The following is a 25,564-nucleotide window of genomic DNA, read 5'->3' as shown; positions in this document are numbered from 1 at the left end:
ATCATATGTCTGAGATTAAATATGAACTCAGGCCTTCCTAATGCCAGACCAAGCATTCTGTCTCCTGAGAAGTTTCAACCACTGAAAGTTGAATGTTCTGTGGAAAAACAGTAAGGATTTGAGGGGAGTCAGAAATAGAGAGTTGTTTAAAGCTGCATAGGAATTACTAAAAAGTTGGTCAGTGATGTTTGTCTTGTTTTCATGACATTAGGGAAGTGGTGCCATGACAAGAATGTGAATTGGATTTAAGTGAGGGGGTGCTATGCTAAGTCATCAGCCTTACTTTTTCCTCTAGAGTCAGATACGAATCAGAATAACTAGAAATTACAGGGTAATCAGGATTGAGCAACTTGCCCAAGGTCACACAGCTACTGAGTGTCTGAGGCTGGATTTGAACTTAGGGCCTCCTGTCTTCAAGGTCAGTGTCTACCTACTGAGCCAAAGTTGGTCAGTAACTGTATTCTTAAGAACTTTGTTCAAGGTATCATGCTAGAGACTGGAATTGTGATTTCATTGGCATAGGGAACTGCCATATATGGAAACTCTGAACTCCCTTCACCAGTGCAAATTGGTTCTTTCTTAGCAATTTTAGAGATTCAGGAAGTTGCCTGGGTAGAAGAAATCTCCCAAGTGCAGCCCAAATCAGATTAACATGGAATTGGGAAATGTTTAACAAAATAAATAAAGTATAATACAATGTAATTAATAATGTTAGAGAGAATTTCTTTCTCACCTATCTGTATTATTTTGGAACTTCATTGATTGGCTTCTCTGCCATGCCCTAGGGATGCTCATTACTGAGATAATCTGATCATACAGTAAGATCTCATCAGTTTTGATACTGCACCTCTATCACTACCTGTTGCCTTTCTGATTGGAGGGTGGAGCCTTCAATTCCAAGCCTTCCATTGAAGAGAGGGCTCAGATCTAACATCTCCTTATTTCTTATCTGAATACCCTATTGTGGGATTTCTCAGTTTGATTTCTCCATCTGTTTGTATCTTCTTTTCCTCCTCCCAACCCTGTTTTTCATCTTCCATTTGTGTTTTGTTCCCCATTATAGATTGTAAACCCCTTGAGGGCAGAGACTGCCTTTTTTCAATATTTATATCCCCAGGACTTAACACAATGCTTAGCCTAAAATAATTACTTAATGTGGTTTTCTAAGTCAGTATGTGGCTGGAAGGTACATAGGAGAGACAAACTTATTAGCATTCTGTTTAGCCTGATGATGATGATGATGATGATCCTTCATTCTGGTAGAAGACTATGACATCATAGAAGTGATGGCATAACAATCAAGTTAATTGGATTTGAGTGAGGGGGGTGCTGTGCTAAGTTAACTAGAGCCATCTGGATCCAGTGACCAGATATAATTCAGGACAACTGGAGATGATCTTAGATGTGAGGCAATTAGGCCTAGACGTTGAAGAGTCAACAGTTTAAAATAAAACACCGACATTAGCACAAGCTAATAACAGAGAATCCATACTCAGAGTGCTTTACAATCATCTGTGAACAAAAAAATCATGCACGAACTCTTCCTCCACTTAATTCATGGCTTGTAGTCTTTTCAGGTTAAATGAGGAGCCAACCTTGATTATCTTTTAGTCCCAGGTGAAGACTTTTCAATCAGAGAAGTCTCAAAATAATGCAGATAGATGAGAATGAAATTCTCTAATTTTTTAAATTATGTTATATTGTATTTTCTTTATTTTGTTAAACATGAAGTTGAAAAAGCATTGGGAACAAGTACATAGTCTTGCTTCACTCCATTGGGGACTAGGAAAGTACAAGAGCATCAGCCATTTTATTTTGACATAGGAATTAACTCCAAGAAAACAGGTTCTCCACCAGCCAGCCCCACATTATCCATGTGGAATCCTCAGAGCAAATGGATAAATTTTGAATGCTGTTGATAAGTTTACTTCCTTTGGCAGTAGAGATAATAAGGTTGACACACTGCTTGTCAGAGCTAGTGTTTGGGAGCCTTCAAAGGAAAGTGTGTGAGAGAAGAGGTGTTAGACTGACTAGCAGATTGAAGGTCTATAGAGCTGTTGTACTGTATGCCTGGGAATCTACCAGAACCATGCCAGAAAACTGAATCACTTCTGTTTGAATTGGCTTAGAAAGATTCTGAATATCACCCAGCAAGCTAAGGTACCAGACACTCAAGTCCTTTCTCAAGCTGAACTGAAAAGCATTTAAACTTTTTTTGCAGAAAGTGAGCTGACTATGTTGTTTGAATGCCAAATGTGTGCTTGTCTAAAAGACTTGTAGAGAAAACTCACATAGGACAAGTGCTCACATGGTGGTCAGAAGAAGTGACACAATGACACTCTTAAGGTCTCACTGAAGAACTTTGGAATTGATTATATGACATGGAACACTAGCAATGATCCACCATGGGATGTCTGCATCAAAGAAGGTGCTGTGTTTTATCAGTAAAGCAGAATTAAAGCCACTCAAAAGAAATATGAGATGTGCAAATTTAGTGACATCTCCAATGAAATGTTGGTGTAGATCATTTGTGCCTAACCTGTGGTAGGACCTTCTGAGCTTTTATTGGTCTTATCAACCACAGTAGACACATTGTACCTTGACTCCAACATAGTGATGTCATTTTGGCCCTCTTCCCAGAACAAAGGAAGATAGAGATTCAAACCAGCTAAAGTGAGGAGGACATGCTTTCCATATATGTATAAGGAATACTGAAAGGTGAAAGAAACCCGAGGTAGAATGTCATGTTAGTAACAGCTGGACCTGAAAGTGTTGTCAGGAGGAATAATGAATAAGTCAAGAAGTAGATTGGAATTAGGTTGTGAAAGGCTTTAATGTCAGACTGTGGCTAAAGATAATAAAAATCAGAACTGGTGTTGGATGTGCTGTAGGAAGATAGATAAGTATTTGATGGAGCTATGAATGATGGTGAAAGTAACCTTTTAGGAAAGCCATTTGGAATTAAGTTAATAAAGTAACTAAATTGTTCCTACCCTCTGACACAGCATTCATCCTTTGGATGTATATCCTGAGAAATTCAGTGTAGTAGACAAAGTTGTGGCCTTGGAATCAGGAACACTGGAATTCAAATCCTCTCTCTAACACTTTACTAGTTCTTTCCAACTTTGTTTTCTCATATGTAAAATGGAGTAATAATTTCACCTACTTCATAAGGTTGTCATGAGGACCAAATAAAATAACACATATAAAGGACTTTGGTAAACCTTGAAGTAATATATGAATAGTAGCTATGTTGTTATGTGAGGTTATTCCTTTTTATTTATGATGGATTAGGTAGGTGATTGATGACTCTTACAACTCTGAAATTCTGTGATTCAGTGACATTTTAATTATTTTTTGCATAATCCCAAATTGTTTTTTTACAATGATTGGATCAATTCACAAATTCACCAATAGGATATTGTGTACCTGTTTATCCATATCATCTCTAGCAAATATACTTTGGTTTAATTCTCTTAGAACCAGATGAGATACATTTGTTCTTCAAAATTTTGAAGGTGTTTCTTCTCTGCTGTCTTGGATTTGATCCCCTATTCCTCCACTGGCTGTTTGCTCTTCCCCTCCTATTCCTGGTTCCCAATTTTTAAGCAGCAGTGACTAGCAACCCTAGTTCCATTTAGCCACTTACCATCAATTAGCTTTTACAGAGATTTATTTATTTATTTATTTATTTAGTTTTTGCAAGGCAATGGGATTAAGTGGCTTGCCCAAGGCCACATGGCTAGGTAATTATTAAGTGTCTGAGGTGGATTTGAACTCAGGTACTCCTGACTCCAAGGCCAGTGCTCTATCCACTGCGCCACCTAGCCACCCCCAGAGATTTACTTTAAAGATATATAAATCTATAAATTTCCCCCCCCCCCCCCCCCCCCCCCCCCCCCCCCGCCACAACCTAGTCTTAGCTTAGTTCCTACCTGGTCCCTCCAAATTAAGGTCCAAATACACATGACTGCTGGACAAGTCTCCATCTCAACTACCGAAAGTCCAAAAGATCCTTCCTGAAGATCATTCTTTTCTCCTCAGGACCTTGGTGCTGGACTGGCTGCAAAACCTGTATGCATTCAGACTCCCAAATTCCTGCAACTTGCTCTCTTGACTCTTCAGACCACTCTATATGGGAAGCTCTGTTCCCTTCACCTATAACAATGTCTTTTCATAGGGTTACATAAGAGTAGAGAAGACTCCCAATAGTCACATCACCAAAGGACCTAGGTGGAAGTTAACTTAGTTTTGAAGAAGCCCCTGTTGTAGCTACTCAGTTAGTTGAAAAAGGCATCTATTAACTATGTGGTTAGCAGACCAGATCTAGTTCCAGAATATCTGAATCTCCCTAGATTTAAAGTCAAATGATTCTCAGACTTTTCAAGGTATTCCCATTAAAACTATGTCACAGTTTTCTCAGAATCAAACCCCTCAGCTTGTCTACTTGGGGAGAAGTCTTCCTTACTGTTCTTTATTCACCAAACCTATTACACCTCTAATACTGACTGTTATCATCAAAACTGTAGATAAATATGTTATTGTTATTTAAGTTGAGTGATAAGATTTAGCAATCATCCATTGTCCAGTAAAAGCTGTAAAAAGCTATTATGACTATTTGAAAAGTGCTTCCTTTTTTTTTATAAAGGTTTTCTTTGCAAGGCAAATTGGGTTAAGTGACTTGCCCAAGGCCACACAGCTAGGTAATTATTAAGTATCTGAGGCCGAATTTGAACAGATTTGAACTCAGGTACTCCTAACTCCAGGGCCAGTGCTCTATCCACTGTGCTACCTAGCTGCCCTGAAAAGTACTTCTTTATTTAAAATCCCTTTCACTAACTTCTTTCACCATATAATAGTACCTCCTACAGAAATCCACTTAACTATCTTAGGCCTAGTTTAATTTATTCCCTCAAATCACTTATGTCATTTTGCTTTCCTCCCTGAATGAAAATGTTACTCCTTGTTATATTAAATATCATTTCTCAAACCTGTCTAGAGGAACCTGGTCAAGTAGATATAGAATTCCTAAAGCAATTCTTTATAGATTTTAGCATTTTGCAAGATACTTTATTGCTTTCATCCTTTCTTTTTTGTTTTAATTAAAACAGTTAAGTTCCCTAATCTTTGTCTTCCTAGAATGTCAAGAAGTTAAAATTCTCTTTTACTCAGGAAAGAACTTTTGAAGTAATTTTTCTTCAAGAAAGATGAGACTATAAAATATTTCCATAACTCTTCATTCTTTGATTTCCCATCTTTTCTTTTATATAGAGTCTTAATTGTAAGTTTTTTTTTTTTAAATCAGCTTTTTAGAATAACTGTTGTTGTAGCATATTATCTCTCCTTTCCCTTCCCATTTAGAATGTAAGTTTTGTGAAGGCAGGAAATGTTTTACTTTTGCCATTGCTTCTCTAATAACTGGCACAATAGAGAGTATTTAATAAATTATTGTCTTTAATCGATTGAATGTAATAATAGATGTTATGAGTTGCCTTTCTGTTTGTGTGTAGTCCTGAAAAGAATTAATAATACCAATTGGGAAGTATGTCAGTTGTGGTGAATTGGTCTAGATGTATTATAGTTCATTTACTTATGCGGAAATCTCTAATCCCATAGAAAATAGTTTAATGAGAATATTTTGTTCTAACTGGGATCTGAATGGATAAAACCAATGTGACAAACTGATGCTACTGCTGTTTTTCTTTTTGTGATCTAAACTCTGTGTGTGTATGTGTGCATGTTCATGCACACACATGCACCTGCACTTCCTTCTACCTTACATCTCAACCAATTTGTTTCTATTATAATATTAAATGCATTTTTATTGCTTGTAGTTTTAAAGCTTGATTTTGCCAGGTCTCTGAATGATTGGTGATTTTACATATGATAAAGCATATTAGCATATATTTAATAGTTTCTTTATAGTAAGAATTTTCCTCAAACAAAAGGAAATCTTGCTACCTTCAAGTTTTAGATTGTATTTCCCATCAAACCTTTTATATTTGAAGAAAAACTGTACAGGAGAATAAGGTAGCCTAGAAAATGGAGGGGAAGCTTAGCTTTATTGTGGAGTCTTGAGTCTGGGTGTAACCTAACTAGCTAGAGGATATGCAATTCATGATTGACAGCGGGACTAGCATTATGCAAATACTGTAAGAGAGAACAGCAGCTCAGGAACAGTGATCAGGGGCTCTGTTAGGGATCTTTCTACACACGCCACTCTCTAGTTTTTCATTCTTCTGTTTCCTATGTTTGTAAATAAATAGCACAAAACAGTTTTTACTTCATTTGTCTTCTGTAAAGCAAAAACTACAATGTAGTTTCAGTTTATCAGCAAGTCTACATGTGTGAGAAACTGATAGTCTCATTAAATTAGATATTTTTTAGAAGGGCACCATGCTTATCTTTAAACCTTTGTGTATTAAATCCTGTTTAGGGCTGTTCTCTTTATACACTAGTGTGTTTTGCTTGTGCCTTCCTATCTTCTTCAGTGAAAAGCCTTATGTAGGTCAGGCTTGGCTTAAGCAGATTTCCTGAACCTGCGTCAGCTTAAGCTGGAGGAATTTTAATAAACCCTCCCCTGTAGGCGTGGGCCTAAATGAGGCTAGCCTAGTTAAGCCTGATCTTTTTTTCTGTTTGTGTAAAAGAGCTGAGCAGAGCCAGAGACTGCATGGTGTTCAGAAACTACCTACTTAATTCGGAAATAACAATGGTTGGAAAGGCTAGATCTTCTAATTTTACATTATCTGAAAAGCTTGATTTGCTAAAGCTGGTGAAACCATATGTTAAAATTCTTGAAGAGCACACTAATAAACATTCAGTAATAGTGGAAAAGAACAAATGCTGGGATATCATAGCAGATAAATATAATGCTATTGGAGTAGATCGCCCTCCTCGTACAGCACAAGGCCTGCGTACCCTCTATAAAAGGCTCAAAGAATACGCCAAACAGGAGCTCTTGCAGCAAAAGGAGACTCTGTTAGATCATAGGAGCATTATTTCTGAGCCAACCAAGAAAGTTGTGGAAATGATTCCCCAGATTTCCAGTGTATGCCTAGGAAGAGACAAGAACAATATACAAAGGTAAGATTTATTTTACTTTTTTTCCTGAAAATTATGGCGCCTCCTATCTTTTGAGCTTTGCTTTGCTGTGATACTGAGATACAGATGTTCATAATACTTCATTACAAATGGGAAAATGGTGCCTTTGTTTTGCTTTAAATGTAAAAAAAATCAACTTGTAACATCCTCTGCACTAAATTTATCTTTATGTTTTTATATTTACTATTGTCCACTTTTCAGGTTTTGAGAGATTGGAAAAAATGAATGGGATGACAATGCAATTGTAATCCATGTCCTTTATCTCATTTAACAGTGAAATTACTATGAGGTTCAAAAAAGTTATCTGTCCACTTCCACTGCTTATTTTAGGCAAATTGCTTATCATAGGTATATTTTACATTTAACTTTCAATTAAATTTTCAATTTGGTATCAGGGTAGATAAGCTGACCCTTTAATACTACTATTCATAAATTATCGTTCTCCAGATATTCAATTTTCTTCTAATGGAAAACAACTTAAATACAACCCTAAACGAGTAATGAGAACATTTTTTACATGTTAAGAAAAAGTTTAAATAATTTTTACCAGCTTGTTCTGCATATAGAACACTTATTTTTTAAGTAGGAGAGTTTTTGCTTTTTTGACATTAAGATTGATAATTTCTCTTTGTTGGGTTTCAGCACTCATTAAGTGACTAGTTTTGATCTGAGTCATAGGTCAAAAAAGGAAGTGGGCAAGCTTTCTCTTAAAACTTTCTAACTTTGCTAAACTTCCAATTTGTATCTCTACAGAGATTGGACACTTCAACAAATTTAGTTAAATTTGTACATTTAGTCAACTCAACTGAGCATCAAGGGCATTAATTTAGCTATCCGAGTTTAAATATTATGAAAGCTAAAAAGGTCAACTTTATTGGCATTTTGATCTGATTAGATAACTTTCATTTGCACTTTTTTGTGGATTCCTTTTAAGGAGTGTTAACTTTTCATTCATTCAGCTGCCAGTGTCCTCCAAATGAAACTTCAGAACTCTTCCTCTCTATGTAGACTCTATAATTCTAGAATTGTTATTAGTTAGTGAAATGCTTTTTAAGATAGGAAGGAGACTAGAGGAAAAAATTATTACCTTAATGTGATATTAGTTTGTTTTCATATTTAACTGAGAGAAACTTTTAAAAACCCTCACTTGTACAATTAGATATTGATTATAATTAATAAATAATTAAGGGAATCTAGGTGTGAGTTCTAATTCTTGGTGATATTGGTTAAACCAAATAGAATGATTACTGATTATTTATCTTAACAGTGGCATGTGCTTTCAAAATTAAAATACAATAACAGGAAATTTATAGGAGCTTTCGACTGTTATCAGAAAATTCTTTCTTTTATCTTTGTAGGGGAAAGGGGCTCTTGAGTTATATGTACAGTGTCTTTGTACAAGTTTCCTATTTGCAATCTTATTAGGAGGAATAATATACACAAAGCTTGAATTTTGGATGATTATGTATTTTTAAAAGTGGAGTTCCTGAGGATGAACCATAAATGGATGTGTCTGCCTACCCTTTGAACTGTCCAGTGAAATATATTCTACTAATGGTGGTTTATGTACAATAGGTCATATGATTCCTTTATTAAAATAGGAGGTAAATAGTTTATTATTTCCATTTTATAGATGTTGAAATTTGTACTCATAGTTTGAGTGACTTATTCAAGATCATTTAGCTAATCTTTAGGAGTTTTCCTATATAATATCATAAGTATTCATTATGTAATTTAAGCAGCTTAAAAACTTAACAATTAATCTCAAAATTCCTCCAAGTAATTTTATAAACTTATTTACATTTTTATTACTTCATAATGCAAGGGTCTGCAGTTCAAATAATCTAGACTATAGTCCCAGCTCTACCACTAATAGCTCTATGATATTGATCAAGTCATTCATCATCACTAGTTCAGATTTTCTTTTCTACACAGTAAGGATATTGGATTAAATCTTGAAAATCTTTTTAGTTCTTAACTGTTAATGATTCAATAATACTATAAAATAGCTTGCCTATTGATTTCATCAAGTACCCTGTTTATTCTTCAGAAGAAAAACATTGCTATGAATAAGAATGTCTGATTGTATGACTTGTATTATTTGTTTTATATATTCTTTGTTTTTAAACTCCTTTTTTCTAAAATTGACATTTCTCTTTTTTTGGATCACTTATTAATACTAAAGAATTTATGCTTTTATTATATTTGCATCACAGAAAAATCTTTTTGAATGTCGAAATCTGTCCGTTAGCAATTTAAATGATCTTTTCCTAGTATTTTTTGCTCTGATTTTTATTTTCTGCATTGTTCTGAACAAAATAGAATATAGGATTATGACTATGACATTGTTAATTTACTTGGGATTATAATACTTATTCTTAATGGAGATTAATACACATCTAACATCTAATTTAGAATTAAATTTGCTTCTTATTGATTTAAATTATGTCTTTTTTCCCTTATCTTGATTTTTGGGGTGGTGATGTTTAAAAATGAAATGTTGGGGGCAACTAGGTAGCGTAGTCGATAAAGCACCAACCTTGGAGTCAGGAGTACCTGGGTTCAAATCCGGTCTCAGACACTTAATAATTACCTAGCTGTGTGGCCTTGGGCAAGCCACTTAACCCCATTTGCCTTGCAAAAAAAAAAAACTAAAAAAAATGAAATGTTAAAAAGACTGTCAGGAAAGAGGTGTTTGAAGAAACTCTTTCAGTCCATAGATAGACTGGATCATAAATAGTTTAGTGCTTTACATTGGTAAACACTTTTCTTACAACTTGTGAATTAGGAAGTACAAATAGTCATAGTAGCAGCTGACAATTGTTTAACAATTTAACGTACATTATCTCATTTGAACATCTTAACTATACTCTCAGGCTTCAGATAATATTCTCATTTTATATGTGAGGAAACTGAGACGTTGAGATGTTAAGTGATTTGTCCCTGGCCATTCAACTAGTATCAGAAGCAGGAATTCAAACCTATCTACTCTTACAGATGAGAAATCAAGCTGAGACTGTGATTAGTTTGTGATCACAAGCTTGGTGATTCCAAAAGATGGAAATTTTTCATTGTATTTTTCAATTTCTTAGTCACTTAATAGCATTAAATTATTGAGTGAAAAAAATAGAATCACTGAGAAAGTACTTTTGCTTCATGATGTGTTGGGGAAAGGAGTGGGTTTTGAATCAGATGAGTCCCTTGTCCAAATGTTTATTCCATTACTTGTCATTATAGGACCTTGTTCAAGAGATTTATCCTCTCTTCATGCCATTTTTTTCATCTGTATAATTCAGAATTTGGACAAGATATTTTGTAGTTCAAAAATCCTATGAACTGAATGGCAGAATGATGCTTTGCTGTTCTCTAAAATCACAATAGCTGTATTGATTTTTCTTGAGTCAGGTAGAGTAAATATTGCCCATCTATTGGGCATACCCCCAATCAGTCATACAAAGGGATCTCTTTCTGTTTCCTACCAGATTTCATGTTTGCCCAATATTATTTAGGTCATTGTGAATAGATAGTCCAATTCTGACTCAGAGCAGAGTTCGGTGGAATAGGAAGAAGCGTTTGAAAATTATAGGGTAAAAATGAGAAAATACACATCTGAAGACCTCAAAAGCATTGAACTGGTTGCCATGTGATCCTCCACTGACCAGGAGTCATAGGCCTCTTGGAATCAGTCTGCTAGTCTTACCATATTCCCCGGACTTATGCATTTAAAAATGTAGCTTTAATTTGTATTTTCCTCTGCTGAATGGTACATGATTGTCATTGACATTTAAATTAAAAACATACATGAAATTTAAAAACATTTAAAAAAGACCAGTTGTTTATTAATTGATGATCATTTGACCATTTCTCTTAATCCAAATACTCCTCATGATGGTGGGCTTATCGCTTATATGCATAGATATGAGTAGATGTTCCAATGTTGGTCACAGAGACTTATCAATTTTCCTATCATCTGTCTGATAAAAGGGAGAATCAATACTTTCCAAACCTGTCTGAGCAAGCACAATAAGCAGGAACACACCCATTAGCCTAAACTTAGAATTTCCTTTATTTTCTGATTATGAATTCTAATCTAATTCTTAGATTGGGTTAATCATTAAGAGAGATTTTATAAACTAGTTGATTTCTGAATGAGGAAGTAGAAAAAAAGGAAAAAAATCTTGTTTCTAATGCAGTAATAATTTCTCGCATAAATGTATAATTCTGAGATTAAAATTTTAGAATATGATTGTTTATTAGTATTTTAACTGAAATGAAATAGCTTTAAATGTTAAGAATTTATAGGATTTAGGAAAATATGTACTCTAAATATGCTTTTGTTTCATTTCATTTGATGTGTATGTTTGTGTGTGTGCTTTAGTGCAAACGTGGATAAGGAAGCCCAAGCAGGTACCAGTTTGCCACAGGTGATGTTCGATCACCATCCTGTTGCTATTACAATGGAGTTGGACCAAGAAGAAGATATTAAACCACCTCCTTCACTAATTTTAGATTCTCAACAGAATGAAACATTAGAGCAAAGAGAAGAACATGATTTGGTTCGTATTATGGAGAGAGCTTCACCTTCACTTTGTTCTGTTGATACAAGAATGACATCGCCGTCTTCTCTTCCAAGGAGAGATGAAATTTTAAGACATGAAAGTGGAAACCATTTTAGACCATTATTTGGATATGATCCACAAACATTACAAATGATGAAGGAAGAACATCAGATAATTTTAGAAAATCAAAGAAAATTTGGACTGTATGTTCAAGAGAAGAGGGAGGGATTAAAGAGAAGGCAGCAGCTTGAGGAAGAGCTTTTAAAAGCAAAAATCAAAGTGGAGAGACTGAGAGCAATACGGCTAAAACGTGATCTTCCTGAATACAACAGTCTCTAAATAGTTATCTATTTTATAAGAATAGTTTGAAAATTTCATCTGTGATTTATTAAATTAAATAGTTTTGACAAAGTCAGTTCCGTAAAGAGTGTGTGCTGGATCCGAATACATATTCTTAAAATACCAATTTCCTATTATTATGAGAAGCTATTACAAATTTTCCTATTTCAAATCTTTTGATTGCTTCATATGTCTGTAATACACATTTTAACATTTCTTCCTAAATTTTATTTGTGAGGAGTATAAATAGCTGATCTTAAAGATGTTTTGACTTTTTTTCTTTGAAGTTACTAAAAATTTCAGAAGAAACTTGTACTTCTGGCCTAGAGATACTCAAGTTGATCTTTATAAGAGGGAAAATGCCAATTAGAGAATTTCTAATAATCTTATTAAGCGTGTGATAATCTAATGCGAATTAATTGTTCTGTGTTACATTGACTTTCATTCTTTATTCTCCTTGAAAAATTTTTTTTGGGTGCTTTTTTTACAGTATAGTAATTTCTGGAATTTCTTCTCTTCTCCACACAGTTAAATCCCTTGAAACTAAGGAAAACAGTTAAGCAAAAACACCAGATAGAAGTGACCTTAACTGACAATGTATACAACATTCTGCCCTAGTATGTTCTACCTTTTTTGAGAATGAGAATACCTTAATTTTTTTGAGGACTAAATTATAGTACTATAGAATTTTAGAGCTGCAAGGGACCTTGTTAGAGATTAAACCTCATTTTAAAGAGAAAGAAGCTGAGATACAGATAAGTTAAGTAGCTTAGCAAAAGTCACAAAATATTTATTGACAGATCTGGGATTACAGCTCATTTCTGATTTAGAGTCCGGTTGTCTTTTTATTATGCCACAAATCCTACCAGTCTTTTAAAGTATCCCTAATTGTGGTTAGCATCTTAAGAAAAAAAATGTATATGTGTGCATATATGTATTTATACAAGCTTGTACATATACATATACATACACTTATAAATGCATTCATGCACGTACACAAAAAAGTGTTTCATTAAATAATTTGTTTTAAAATGATATAAATTAGTGGTGACTAGGGAATTTTGTAAATTGTTTTTACTTAGCATAAAATGAAGAAAGCTTATCTACCTTTGATTTATAATCTTAACATTTGCCTTAATTTAATAATTCTCAGTATTAATAGTATTTCAAGAAAAATTAGTATTAAAAACTAAAATGTTAATGTGTTACATCTACCAAAATAAAGTAGTTTATCATATATATTTGTAATCTATGTTAAGATCTGAGCCTAAAAAGGTTTTTCATTTGTAGAGTTTGTAGATTTTGAAAATTTTGAAAATAGGCTTCTAAAAATAAATTCTTTATTAAAATTTTTTTAGTTTTTTTGCAAGGCATACAGGGTTAAGTGGCTTGCCCAAGGCCACACAGCTAGGTAATTATTAAGTGTCTGAGACCGGATTTGAACCCAGGTACTCCTGACTCCAGGGCCGGTGCTTTATCCACTATGCCATAAAAATAAATTCTAAAAATAAATTTCAAGCAAAATATGTCTTGCTCTTATTGCTACATATAAAGCAATGAAGAAGGAAATTATCAGTCTGTATAATATGAAAAATTAGAAAAAAATGAAACTGCCATCATTATTCAGATACTTCTCAAAGCTCAAACAATCCAGGTTTTTAAAATGTGTGGATAGTTGAGTTTTTTTTTTCTCCATATAAGTTTGTATAGACAAAACCTGTATCTCATTACAACTTAGTGTTTAGTGATAACTAATAGAAACATTCCAGTTGAATTATAGAAACACATTACTTAAAAGTCATATTTAAATATTAAAATTTTTTCTGGGTCCATCAGTTTTTTTTATTTCCACTTTTTTGCCAATTTACTCCATATTATTGTTAATTAACAATGGACTTTTCTGAGAAATTTAAATATCTGCTTCTTTTAAGTTTCCCATTTTTTGCTAAGAGTGAGTTCCATTGAAGTTTCTGAGAAGAGTATAGGCTGACTCTTTAGGAGTAATATAATTTTTTCCTCTTCATTTCTCTAAGCATTTATCCAAAAGTCTAGATGATTTAAAAGTAACTTATATTTTGAGGGGGGGCAAAAGAAAGAGAAAGAAAGTACACCCAGATAAGTATAAAATATGTAAAAATAGAAATGAAGTAATTTTTTTTAATAGGATCAGAGTGCTCACAACTGGAGGTTTTAAGAAAAGCCTTATGTAGAGAGGTGACATTTATAAGCAGATCCTTGAATGAAATCAGGGATTCCAAGAGGTGAGATTGAGATGAGAGAGAGTAATACAGACATGGAATCTTTAGCTGCTTAGTGAATCTGATGATTATAAGGAACTAGAAATATCCTAAGAATTACAGGCAAAATTTTCAGTTAGTGTGGCACAGTAATCCACAGTGATTAAGATGATTTGATGATGGCTTACTTTGAGATGGCAAAGTACTGTTTCCCTGAATTTTTATTTTTAATGTACTACATATAGTTGAACTATCTATTTATTTGTTAAACTGATATGGAGCATTCTTCATTGTAGAATTGCACTGTCATACACAAGTTATATAAAATGACTAAAATATTAGATAATGGATAGGATTATTTGTGCCATCTTCAGCCATCCTCCCACCTTTCAGCTATTCTTTAAATTCTATTAAGTGATTTTGTGGAAGTGGCAAGTATTTCCTAAAAATGGAAAGATTAAGTTAAACAAGAATTTGGATGATAGAGATCTTCCTCTCTATCTTTTAAGATATGGACCTGCCAACCGTCATCTTGAACTCTGTACAAATAGTTTGCCCAGTTTTAAGCTAAGTATACAGTTTTTTTAGTTTTTTTTTTTTTTTTTTTTGCCAGGCAAATGGGGTTAAGTGGCTTTCCCAAGGCCACACAGCTAGGTAATTATTAAGTATCTGAGGCCAGATTTGAACTCAGGTACTCCTGACTCCAAGGCCGGTGCTCTATCCACTGCGCCACCTAGCCGCTCCCAAGCTAAGTATACAGTAAGGAATTGTGCTATGTCCCAGTAGAGAAAATGGTGAGAGCAGTACTATATGCTAATACAATCAGATAGATTCACTGTAATGAATGACTGAACTCAAAGACTAAGTATAATGATTTCAGTGTCATCATGACAAGAAATCATTGGTGAAGTGCCCCAATTTTTATCAAAGACTTGGATAAGAATATATTTTACATGCTCATCAGATTTCCCATTGGTATTAACTGAAAAAGAAATCTTTAAAATACTTGATGACAGAGTTGGGATCCAAAAAGTTCTTGACTTCTTAGAGCATTAGACTGCATCCAAGAAGATGAAATTGAAGAGGAACAAAACTAAGATCTTACAATTAGAAAAAAAGAGCTTCATATGTACATAATAGAGAAGACATATTTAGACATTAGTTGATTTCAAAAAGAACTTCGTGTTCTGGTAGACTGCAAATTGAGTTTTAGCCAGCACTCTGATGTAGCAGTCTAAAAAAACTGATTTGTTCTAGGACTTCTTTAAGAGAGGCGTAACTTCTAGGAATAAGGAAGTTGATAGTTCTTTTGTACACTGACCTAGATAGAGCTCATCAGGAATATTATATTTAGGTCTGGGTGTCACAGTTTAAGAAAAACATCTGAAGAGTATTTAGAAAAGGACAAATAGAATGTTAAAAGATCTTAATTCTGTGTAAGGATTGGCTGAAGGATTTGAGAATACTTAATCTAGAGAAGAGATGGTTCAGAAGGAACATGAGGTGAACTTGAAATATTGGAAGAGCTGTTCTGTGTACTTCCACAGATCAAAGTCAGAAGTGAGCAGAAATTGTAAAGAGGCAAATTTAGACTTGATGTTAAGAAAAGCTTTCTAACAATTAAAAGGTCTTCAAGCAGAGACTAGATAGCTGCTTGTCAGATATGTTATGGTGAAAATTCTCTTCATATAGAGTTGTTAAGTTGACATTTCCAGGTCTTAAATTCTGTGATTCCATGGAAGAAGGTAGTTGACATTTTAGAGAAGAATTAGCCTTTCTTCAGAAAATTAGTAGCAGTTGATTTTCTGAAATATGTATGACTATTAAACATACCTGAATTTTGGTTAGATTCAACCAAATACTGCAGTTATCTTAGCTTTGTGCATATGTTTGTATATGAAGCACTTAAAGGCATATTTAAATATTTGAAAATGGTTACAGCATAGCTCAATAGGATCTTGGATTTATAGTTGGAAAGGACTTAAAAGACCATCAAGTTCAGCCTCCTTGTTTTGTAGATGAGTGAACTGAAGGCATGAAGGTTAAACAGATATTAAGTTAAAGTTGTAATTTGCATGTAGGTCCTCCTGTGTTACTTCTTTTTGTTTTTTGTAAGGCAAATGGGGTTAAGTGGCTTGCCCAAGGTCACACAGTTAGGTAATTATGTCTGAGACCAGATTTGAACTTAGGTACTCCTGACTCCAGGGCCATTGCTTTATCCACTGTGCCACCTAGCCGCCCCCTGTGTTACTTCTAATTGAACACCATTTAGGTTTTTTCCAAATTAATTTATAGTGTGCTTAGCTTTTTTTCATAAAGAAATGAACTTAGTATAAATCAAGTAAATGGTATATATATTTAAGACTGTGTAAATAATGATTCTAATTCTTTAGATATAAATGATGGCTGTTAGAAAATATGGCATATATGTGGTAAATTTATATGGGCAGATTAATCATGAATTCTGAGGAAAATATTAAAGTTCTCTTAACCCTAACATACTGTACTTGTCAAATAGTTCCCTTTTTTGTTTTATGGAAAATCAACTTTGTATAATTTGATTTTTGAATGAGTTCTCTCTTTCCCAACTATTTCTTTAAATGATCATTCTTGTATATTTAAATGAATATGCTTAAAATATGTATCATCTTCTATGTGCCTTCTTTAGAGTAATCTCATGAATTTTGAATAGTCATGTTTAAATAATATAGACAAATGGAGTGGAATAAATTGTGTTTAACTATAGAGAATGCATGAACCTAGTCACAAATATTTTGTCAACAGTGTTCTTTTAAAATATAAAATAAAAAAATTTGTTACTTTTATTGTTCATGTTGTTTTAGTTATATTTAAAGATGAGAATAGGATGCTATAATAGAAATAATATCTTAGGAATGAATGAAACTAATTCATTCAAATGATCATGCTAAAATGCATACATATTTTAAGGTTCTTATATATCTATATGATCTACCTTTCTTTTTTTAATTTATTTTTTATTCTCATTTTGTACAAATTTTTTTTACATTAATAAAATATTCTTGTTTACAAGTAAATAAAATACCCCTCCCCCCATGAATATAGATAGACTTGCTTGGGCAAAAAAAGTAAAGGGGAGAGAAAAAAATTAAAATAAAAAAAATAATAGTAATAATTGTAGGTATGGTCAGGTGGTGCAATGGATGAAGCACCAGCCCTGGAGCCACGAGCACCCAAGTCCATATCCAGCCTCGTAAACCCAACAATCACCCAGCCATGTGACATGCAAGCCACCCGATCCCCACTGCCCTGCAAAAACCAAAAAGAAGAAAAAAAAAGACCCAAAATAAAATAAAATAGTAATAATAGTAGGGGTGGCTGGGTAGCAGACAGAGCATTGGCCCTTGAGCCAGGAGCACCTGGGTCCGAATCTGGCCCCAGACACCCAAAGATCACCCTGCTATGTGGCCCCCAGGCAGGCCACCCAGCCCCATTTTCCCTGCACCCCCCCCCCCAAATAATAATAACAAAAAATGTGCTTCAGTCTTTGTTCCAACACCAACAACTCTGTCATGGGTGGATCTCATTCTTTATGATAAGTCCATCACAAAACTTAACTTCCATATTTTTCCACTGTTGCCGTTGCTGATTGCAACTCCCTCCTTTCTTATTTCTCCACTACCATGTACTATGTTTTCTCTCTCCTTTCACTCTGACTCTGCTGTAGGGTCTCTGAGTGGCGCAGCAGGCAGATCCCTGATCCTGGGGCCAAGAAGCCCTGAGCCTCCATACCACCCCTTAAGCCCAGAATCCACCGGCCCTGTGGTCCTGGGCAGCCCGTCCAATCCCAGCCCCTTGCAAAAAAGTAAAAAAGCAAATGTGTTATATCTGACCACTGTCCATCCTCTCCTCCTTTATTCACATCCCCACCCCTTCCCCCTGCTCCCCCCTCCTTCTTACTCCAGATGTCTATACCCCATTGAGTATATATGCTGTTTCCTCTCCTAGCCATCTCTGATGAGAGCAAAGGTTCCCTCATTCCCCCTTGCCTCCCCCTTCTATATCATTGCAATAGCTCATTGTAATAAAAAAAAATCTTATTATGTGAAATATCTTGGACTATTCCCCCTCTCCTTTTTCTTTCTCCCATTCCATTTCCCTTTTTTCTATTGACTCCATTTTTACACCATATTTTATCTTCAAATATAGCTTTCTCCTGTGCTTCAACTATAAAAGCTCCCTCTACCTGCTCTATTAACTGAGATGGTTCATATGAATATTATCAGTATCATTTTTCTATACATGCAGTTCATCCTCATTAAAACCCTCATATTTCCCCCCTCTCCTCCAATCTCCATGCTTCACCTGAGTCCTGTATCTGAAGATCAAACCTTCTGTTCAGCTCTGGCCATTCCACAAGGAACCTTTGAAATTCCCCTGGTTCAATGAAAGTCCATCTTTTTCCCTGGAAGAGGACATTCAGCCTTGCTGGGTAGTTCATTCTTGGCTGCATTCTAAGCTCTTTTGCCTTCCGGTATATTGTATTCCAAGCCCTACGAGCTTCCAATGTAGCTGCTGCTAAGTTCTGTGTGATCCTGACTGCAGCTCCACGATATTTGAACTGTGTCCTTCTGGCTGCTTGTAATATTTTCTCTTTGACTTGGGAGTTCTGGAACTTGGCTATAATATTCCTAGGGGTTGGTTTTTTGGGAACTCTTTCTCTGGGGGATCGGTGGATTCTCTCCATTTCTATTTTGCCCTCTGCTTCTAGAATATCAGGGCAATTTTCATGTAGCAATTCTTTGAAAATGATGTCAAGGCTCTTCTCCTGATCATGACTTTCAGGTATTCCAATAATTTTTAAATTATCTTTCCTAAGTCTGTTTTCCATATCAGTTGTTTTTTCAATGAGATATTTCACATTTTCTTCTAATTTTTCATTTTTTTTTTGTTTTGAAGTATTGATTCCTGATTTCTGGTAAATTCATCAATCTCCCTGAGTTCTATTCTTTGTCTGAAGGATTTGTTCTCCTCAGAGAGTTTTCTTATCTCTTTTTCCATCTGGCCAATTTTGCTTTTTAAAGCATTCTTCTTTTCAATAACTTTTTGAACTATTTTATCCATTTGACCTAAGCTGGTTTTTAGCATGCTATTTTCTTCAGCATTTTTTTGGATTTCCTTGACTAAGCTGCTGACTTCATTTTTATATTTTTCCTGCATCTCTCTCCTTTCTTTTCCCAGTTTTTCTTCTAACTCCCTCATTTGATTTTCAAAGTCTTTTCTGAGCTCTGTCATAGCCTGAGCCCTTCTTGGAGTCTTTAGATGCAGGAGCTTGTGCTTCCTCATCTTCAGACTGAGTATTTTGATCCTTCTTGAGCTCATTTGCAAAATATTTCTCAATAGTCTTCCTTTTGTTTCTCTGCTTGCTCATTTTCCCAGCCTGAGCCTGGTTTGGTGGTGCTTCCTGAGCTTTTGGGGCACTCCCACAAGGGTCTCAGTGTGTGAGGCTCTGTCCTCCCTCCTGGTCTGTGAATGACCATAAGCGCCCCCCTCTGCCATGGGGCTGAGGTGGGGGGGGCCTGCTGTTCTATGGGGGGGGCCTAGACTGGGATGAGGATCTGAATGTGGTCAGAGCCCCAGAGTCCTGTTCCAGAGGCAGAGGACAGAGCTCTGCAGTCTCTCTCTTCACTCCCCTCCCTCAGCTCAATGGGCTCATGCCCTGGGGGCTCCTGCTTACGGGCTCCACCTGCTTCTGTTTTGGGGTCTAGGCTGCCGAAAGACCAGGCTGCTTGCTGTGTGCCCTGAGGGCTGGGCTCCATGTGCTTGCTCTGGCAGAGGTCTCCCGCTGTTCCCCCACTTTGTGCCTGGTGCTCCCCGGGGCATAGCTCAGGAGACTCCCCCGCTGCTGTGAGCCTCGGCTCCCAGTGCCCTGGGGCTGCCTCCAGGAGGCTGAAGTTCTTTCACTCTGTCAGGCCACTCTTCCGACCCTGGGGAGCAGAGCGTTTCTGTTCTTTTTCAGGTTACCTTGAGTAGGAGAACTGCCTCACTGGGTCCCTTTGTGGGTTCTGTCTCTCGAAAGTTTAGAGTCCTTAGCTGATGAGTTTTATCAGAGAGCTCCTAAGACTTGATCCCTTCTTGTCGCCATCTTGGCTCTGCCCCCATGAGCTACCTTTCAAGCTCGCTTTTCAAAGTTGGTAATTATTTGTAAATTCAAATTGTACAATTTGAAGAAACTAATAACATGAAATGTAGTTCTAATGACCAGAGTATACTAAAGGAATAATTTTAAAATTATCTACTGATGTTAATATTAAATCATTTTTGAACTCAAGTCCTCCTGACTCCAGGGTTGATACTCTCTCTATTCACTGGGCCATCTAGCTGCCCCACTAAAGGAATCATTTTTTAAAATTACCATGTGTTATTTAAAAAAATTGGCATGGTAAATTACAGGGTATTCCTAAAGTCTTCCTACAATTGTAAAGCTTTAATAATTTGTTAACTAGAATGGTGCTGTTTTTAAAGTCTCAAAAAGTCTTTGTACAAATTTTTGAGATGCCCGTGTATATATACTTTAATAATTACTGTTGAACATCACATTTTGAATTTAGTCATACCATGCATTATTGATTGTTAGCCCTTGCATATATGTAAATAGTATAAATTTAACAATATATAAAGTATTCAATTAATGTTTATACAATAAGTAAAGTAAATTACCAGCTGTAATATATCTATTTCAATTTGAACAACTTGGTTACTATGTTTAATTTTTCTAACCAAATGTAATTTATAATGGAAAGAAAATGAATTGCCGTAGAATTTCCATTTCTAGTGGAAACTGAAGGCCAGTGTTTGAAATTACTCTTCTAGTAATTAAATTTCTTCAGCATTTCATGAATATTAATTGGATTGCTGCATAATCTGGTTCTTAAGGTAATTATAATTTTTAAATTTCTGTTTTATTTGTTATTTTTGTTCTTGTTTAAAATTTACTACTGAATTATGATTTGTTCAAAGTATATGGTAAAATACCTATTTCCTGTATCAATGAGATATTAATCTGAAAGTAATCTTTTGACATAAATATTACAATTTTAAAATTCATAATAATTTTATGCCTTATACATAAATGGACACATAATGTACATAATGGGCAACTAATAATTATAATAACCAATTTATTAATCATGGCAGGAATATAATATGGAAGTTTGCAGATAGTAAGGGTTTTTATGCCTTTATTTTTCTTAATCTTAATAAACTCAAAAGTGTTTTAAACTTTAGCTTATGTATACATTTGTGTTTAGTATATATCAGGTAATTTCTGGTATTGTGTTTTGTTCCTTTTGGCATTAGAATACCAATTTATAAAAAGTTTGACTAAAAATAACTTTTTTAGTGATTCTTACATTTTTGCTGTACATTGAAGATAAAATTTGAGGCCAGAGCTGAACTTAAGAAGATGAGTCTTCTTGACTCCAAGGTTCAGTACTCTATCAACTTCACTATCTAGCTTCTGGTGAAGTAACTTAACTCTAGTACTACATCTGTAAAATGAACTGGCGAAGGAAATGGCAAACCACTCCAGTGTCTTTGCCATGAACTCAGATGGGGTCTTGATGATTCAGAAACAGCTGAAAGAATTGAACAAAAAAATACAATAAACCATAATATTATTAAATAGTTTTCCAGGTCAGTATATATTGCTCACAGGAATCCTTATGTATTGTTTAGTAGCCCCTTTTTCTATTTAAGTTTGACATCCCTGGTTTATGCAGACAATTATTTTTCAAATGTTAATTGTATCTTTTGCTTTTATATTGCATTCATTTTCCAAAATATTTCACCTCTCACATTCAGAGAGCCATTCCTTTTCATAATGAATTAAAAAGAATGAGGGGGCAAAATGACAACAGTCCAACCAAATGAAAGAAGATACTCATGGAATCGTACATTTTATGCAGTGTTCCATATCTGAGGTCTCTTATCTCTACAAAAAAGATTGGAGCATGCATTCCATTTTCTTTTGGAAGCCTAACTTTCTCATTTTGATTATGTAGTATTTATTTTTTTTTTAATTTGCATTGTAATAGTCCATGTGGATTGTTTTCCTGCCTCTAATTTACTTCATTTTTTTGTCAGTTTATATAAATCTTCCTTTGTTTCTTTCTATTCCTCATTTTTTTTTACAGTGTGTTAATATTCCTTTATATCACTTTTCCATCATTTGGGAATACCACAGTTGATGGGCATCTACTTTATTTCCAGTTCTTTGCTAATATAAAAAGAGCTGTTATAAATATTTTGGTATATGTGGGAACTTTCTTTCTATATTTGATCTTAGGACTATTTGCCTTATGGTAGAATGTCTGGATCTTAAGGTGTATGGATGTTTTTTAGAAACTTTATTATCATAGTTGAAAATTTAAGAAAACTTTAATGAAAGTTAATCAAACAGATACTTGTTATGATTCCATTTGCTAAATGAGGACATTCAACTTTTTATTAATGTACCTTTTAGTAATGTATAATCTTACATTCCTAGGTGAATATATTTTCATTCAATTGTTTATTTTTTTTGCTTTTTATGGGTAGCACAGTTTTATAATATGACTGTTCAACTCTCATCCTTTTTTTTTTTTTAAAGATAGGAAGTATACTTCCAATGTCATAGGGGAAGTAGACTAGGGTGAAGCTTGGAAGTGCAAACTAAGATTAAAGTAAATACAATGGGACATAGTAGATTGGATGCTGAATTTAGAGTCACAAAGATTAAGGTTTAAATATTGTCTCAAACATTAATTTCTATTTCCTTATGTGCAAAATGGGAATAATATCTAGTATTTATTTCAAACTTAGATACGATGATGCAAGTAAAACACTGCAAACTCTAAAGAGGTTTCTATTTTTCTTTCAGTTATTTGTTTTAGGCAAGTAACTGGTGTTCTGGGAAGTACTAGTGTATTTAGATAACCTGAGTTTGTATATCCCCAATAATTTTGATTTGGCTAATTATCAGTTCTCTAAAGTATATTTTGGAAATTTTCCTATACTATTGTGTATTTGAGTTTAAAATCACTATTAGTAAAACGGAATTGAAAAGGGATCAGGGTAAAAGGAGTGTGTATGTGTGTGTGTGTGTGTGTGTGTGTGTGTGTGTATCCCATTATTTCAAAGTAAAATATAAGTGATTTTTTATAATTTCAGTTTTAGATGTTAACTAAATTTAAATGCCAAGTGATGGCAAAGGAAGATGAGTAATGTGTAGTTCACCCATGCCTGCTTATCCTAATAACTTTTATTCATATAGAATTTAATGAATATACAACTTAGTTTTGCATTGATCCAAGTATATTCAATTTTACCATTAATCCCTATCCTTTTATAAGTTTTCCATAATGCCTCAAATGTTCTGGAGAACTTTTTTACTTTCCCTTGATGTTGTATCATTGGAGCTCTCTAATTCTTCTCCTAATACTCCTCATTCTCACCAGTGATCTTTTTGTTGTGAAATCTGATAACTTCTTTTTAGTCTTCATCCTGCAGAATGCAATCACATTCTCTTTCTGGAAATCTTCTCTTCTCTACGTTTTCAAGGCACTTCTCTCTTTGGATTTTCCTCTTATCTGTCTAACTGTCCTCAGGACATATTATCTTCTCTTTATAATCTTCCTGTTATTTCATCAGCTTCCTTGGGTTTAATCTCTATTCAAATGACTCACAACCCTCTATATCTAGCCCTATTCTCTTAAGAGTTTTAGTTTCCCATCACCAACTGCTTACTGATCATTTCAAATTGAATCCTGAACATTTATCTCAAACCCAGTGTATCCAAACCAGTTTTATCCTTCTCTGCTGATCTTTTCTATAAAATTTCTTATTTCTACTATTCCACTATTTTTCTAGTCTCCCTATGTTCATAGTCTTGAAAAACATGACTCTTCAATCTCCTTCACCCAGCATTTCCAAAAAAGTTGCCAGTCTTATCATTTCTATCTCTATTTTTGTTGTCGTTCATTCGTTAAATGATGTGACTCTTCATGACCCCCCCAACCAAAGCATGCCGAGCCCTTCTGTCTTTTACTATAAAGTGGAAAAATGCTTTAATCTGAAATCAGAGTTTGCGTCTTTCAAAGTCCTTTGGAATTGTCATGAATCATTGTTAAAATATTGTTTATTATTACCATGAACAATGTTCTGCTGGTTCTATCCACTTCCATTTTACATCAATTCATATAAATCTCTCCAGGTTTTTCTGAACCCATCCCATTCATCATTTCTTATATCACAATAGTATTCCATCACAATCTTAAACCACAGCTAATTCAATTATTCCCAAAGTGCTGTGATCCCTTCTATTTACTCAAGTAATGGCAGAATGATTTGAATACAATTCTAAGAAGGGTAGAAATGGAAAGGTGAAGAGAGAGAGGTTGGGTCAAGGATCCAAAGGCTTTTCAAAGCCAAGTTTAGGGTTGATTGCCATGTGACTAGTTCCTCTTTTTTTTTTTTATCATATAATTACCAGTGAAGATAATTGGGTAAAAAAGCCTTGGTCAGATCTATAGTTAAAGAAAATCACTTAAGCCTCTATATAAAAGATGAGGAGAGAAAAACCCATTATGGGACCTTACAATAGTTAGTATGAGAGGTGATGAAAAAGAGGTTTGATGGGAGAGATTTGTGCAAGTAGAACTGGCAAGATTAGGCAAATGTTTATCTCTCTCTCTCTCTCTCTCTCTCTCTCTCTCTCTCTCTCTCTCTATATATATATATATATATATATATATATATATATACTATATATATATGGATAAGGGAAAGTGAGGAATCAAGGTAAACACCAGTTGTTATAAACCTTTTCCTTCATTCTCGAAGCCCATAACATCAGGGAGGTGATGCCATGACAAGCACTTGAATAGGATTTGAATGAGGGGATGCTGTGCTTAGTCTTTCTCCTCCAGAGCCATCTGGATCCAGTGGCCAGATATAGATCTAGGCGACTGGAGATGGACCTGGATGTGAGGTAATCAGGGTTAAGTGACTTGGTCACACAGCTAGTAAGTGACAAGTGTCTGAGTTTGGATTTGAACTTCTGTCCTGACTAAGGTCAATGCTTTGTCCTCTAGGCCACCTAGCTGCCCTTATAAACCTTAAAGAGTAGAAGAATAGTAATATCTTCAATAGAAGTAGGGAAGTTTGCTTCTGGAAAAGTATGTGTTAATGTACTGCTCTATGGTTCCATATTCCTTTTACCATCTTAGAGATTTCTCAGACCATAACTCTTTTCTGCAAGTTTCCTTTGGACAAGGATTGTCTCACATATTTTTATGTTTTTTGCCTTAG

The 25,564-nt window shown here is 34.7% G+C and overlaps 2 protein-coding genes across 3 annotated transcripts in view; both read left to right on the top strand.

Moving 5' to 3' along the window:
• Positions 1–25,564, top strand: part of RAD54B (RAD54 homolog B) — a 121,708-nt gene that overhangs the window by 38,120 nt on the left and 58,024 nt on the right. The window lies entirely within an intron of this gene.
• Positions 5,925–17,012, top strand: FSBP (fibrinogen silencer binding protein). Its single transcript, XM_074200229.1, has 2 exons — positions 5,925–7,083; positions 11,480–17,012. The coding sequence occupies exons 1-2, from the start codon at positions 6,671–6,673 to the stop codon at positions 11,997–11,999; spliced, it is 933 nt and encodes a 310-aa protein (XP_074056330.1). The 5' UTR covers positions 5,925–6,670; the 3' UTR covers positions 12,000–17,012.

Source organism: Macrotis lagotis, chromosome X (assembly GCF_037893015.1).
Source record: "Macrotis lagotis isolate mMagLag1 chromosome X, bilby.v1.9.chrom.fasta, whole genome shotgun sequence".
Classification (NCBI taxonomy): Eukaryota; Metazoa; Chordata; class Mammalia; order Peramelemorphia; family Peramelidae; genus Macrotis; species Macrotis lagotis.
The sequence above is the reverse complement of the archived record's forward strand: the minus strand, read 5'-3'. Positions and strand labels throughout refer to the sequence as shown.

What these genes read in the sequence shown, in the direction of transcription:
- FSBP (XM_074200229.1), top strand. Translation starts at nt 6,671, where the DNA reads ATGGTGTTCAGAAACTACCTACTTAATTCGGAAATAACAATGGTTGGA. An exon ending in GACAAGAACAATATACAAAG is followed by an intron (nt 7,084 to 11,479) that starts GTAAGATTTATT and finishes TGTGTGCTTTAG; the next exon opens with TGCAAACGTGGATAAGGAAG.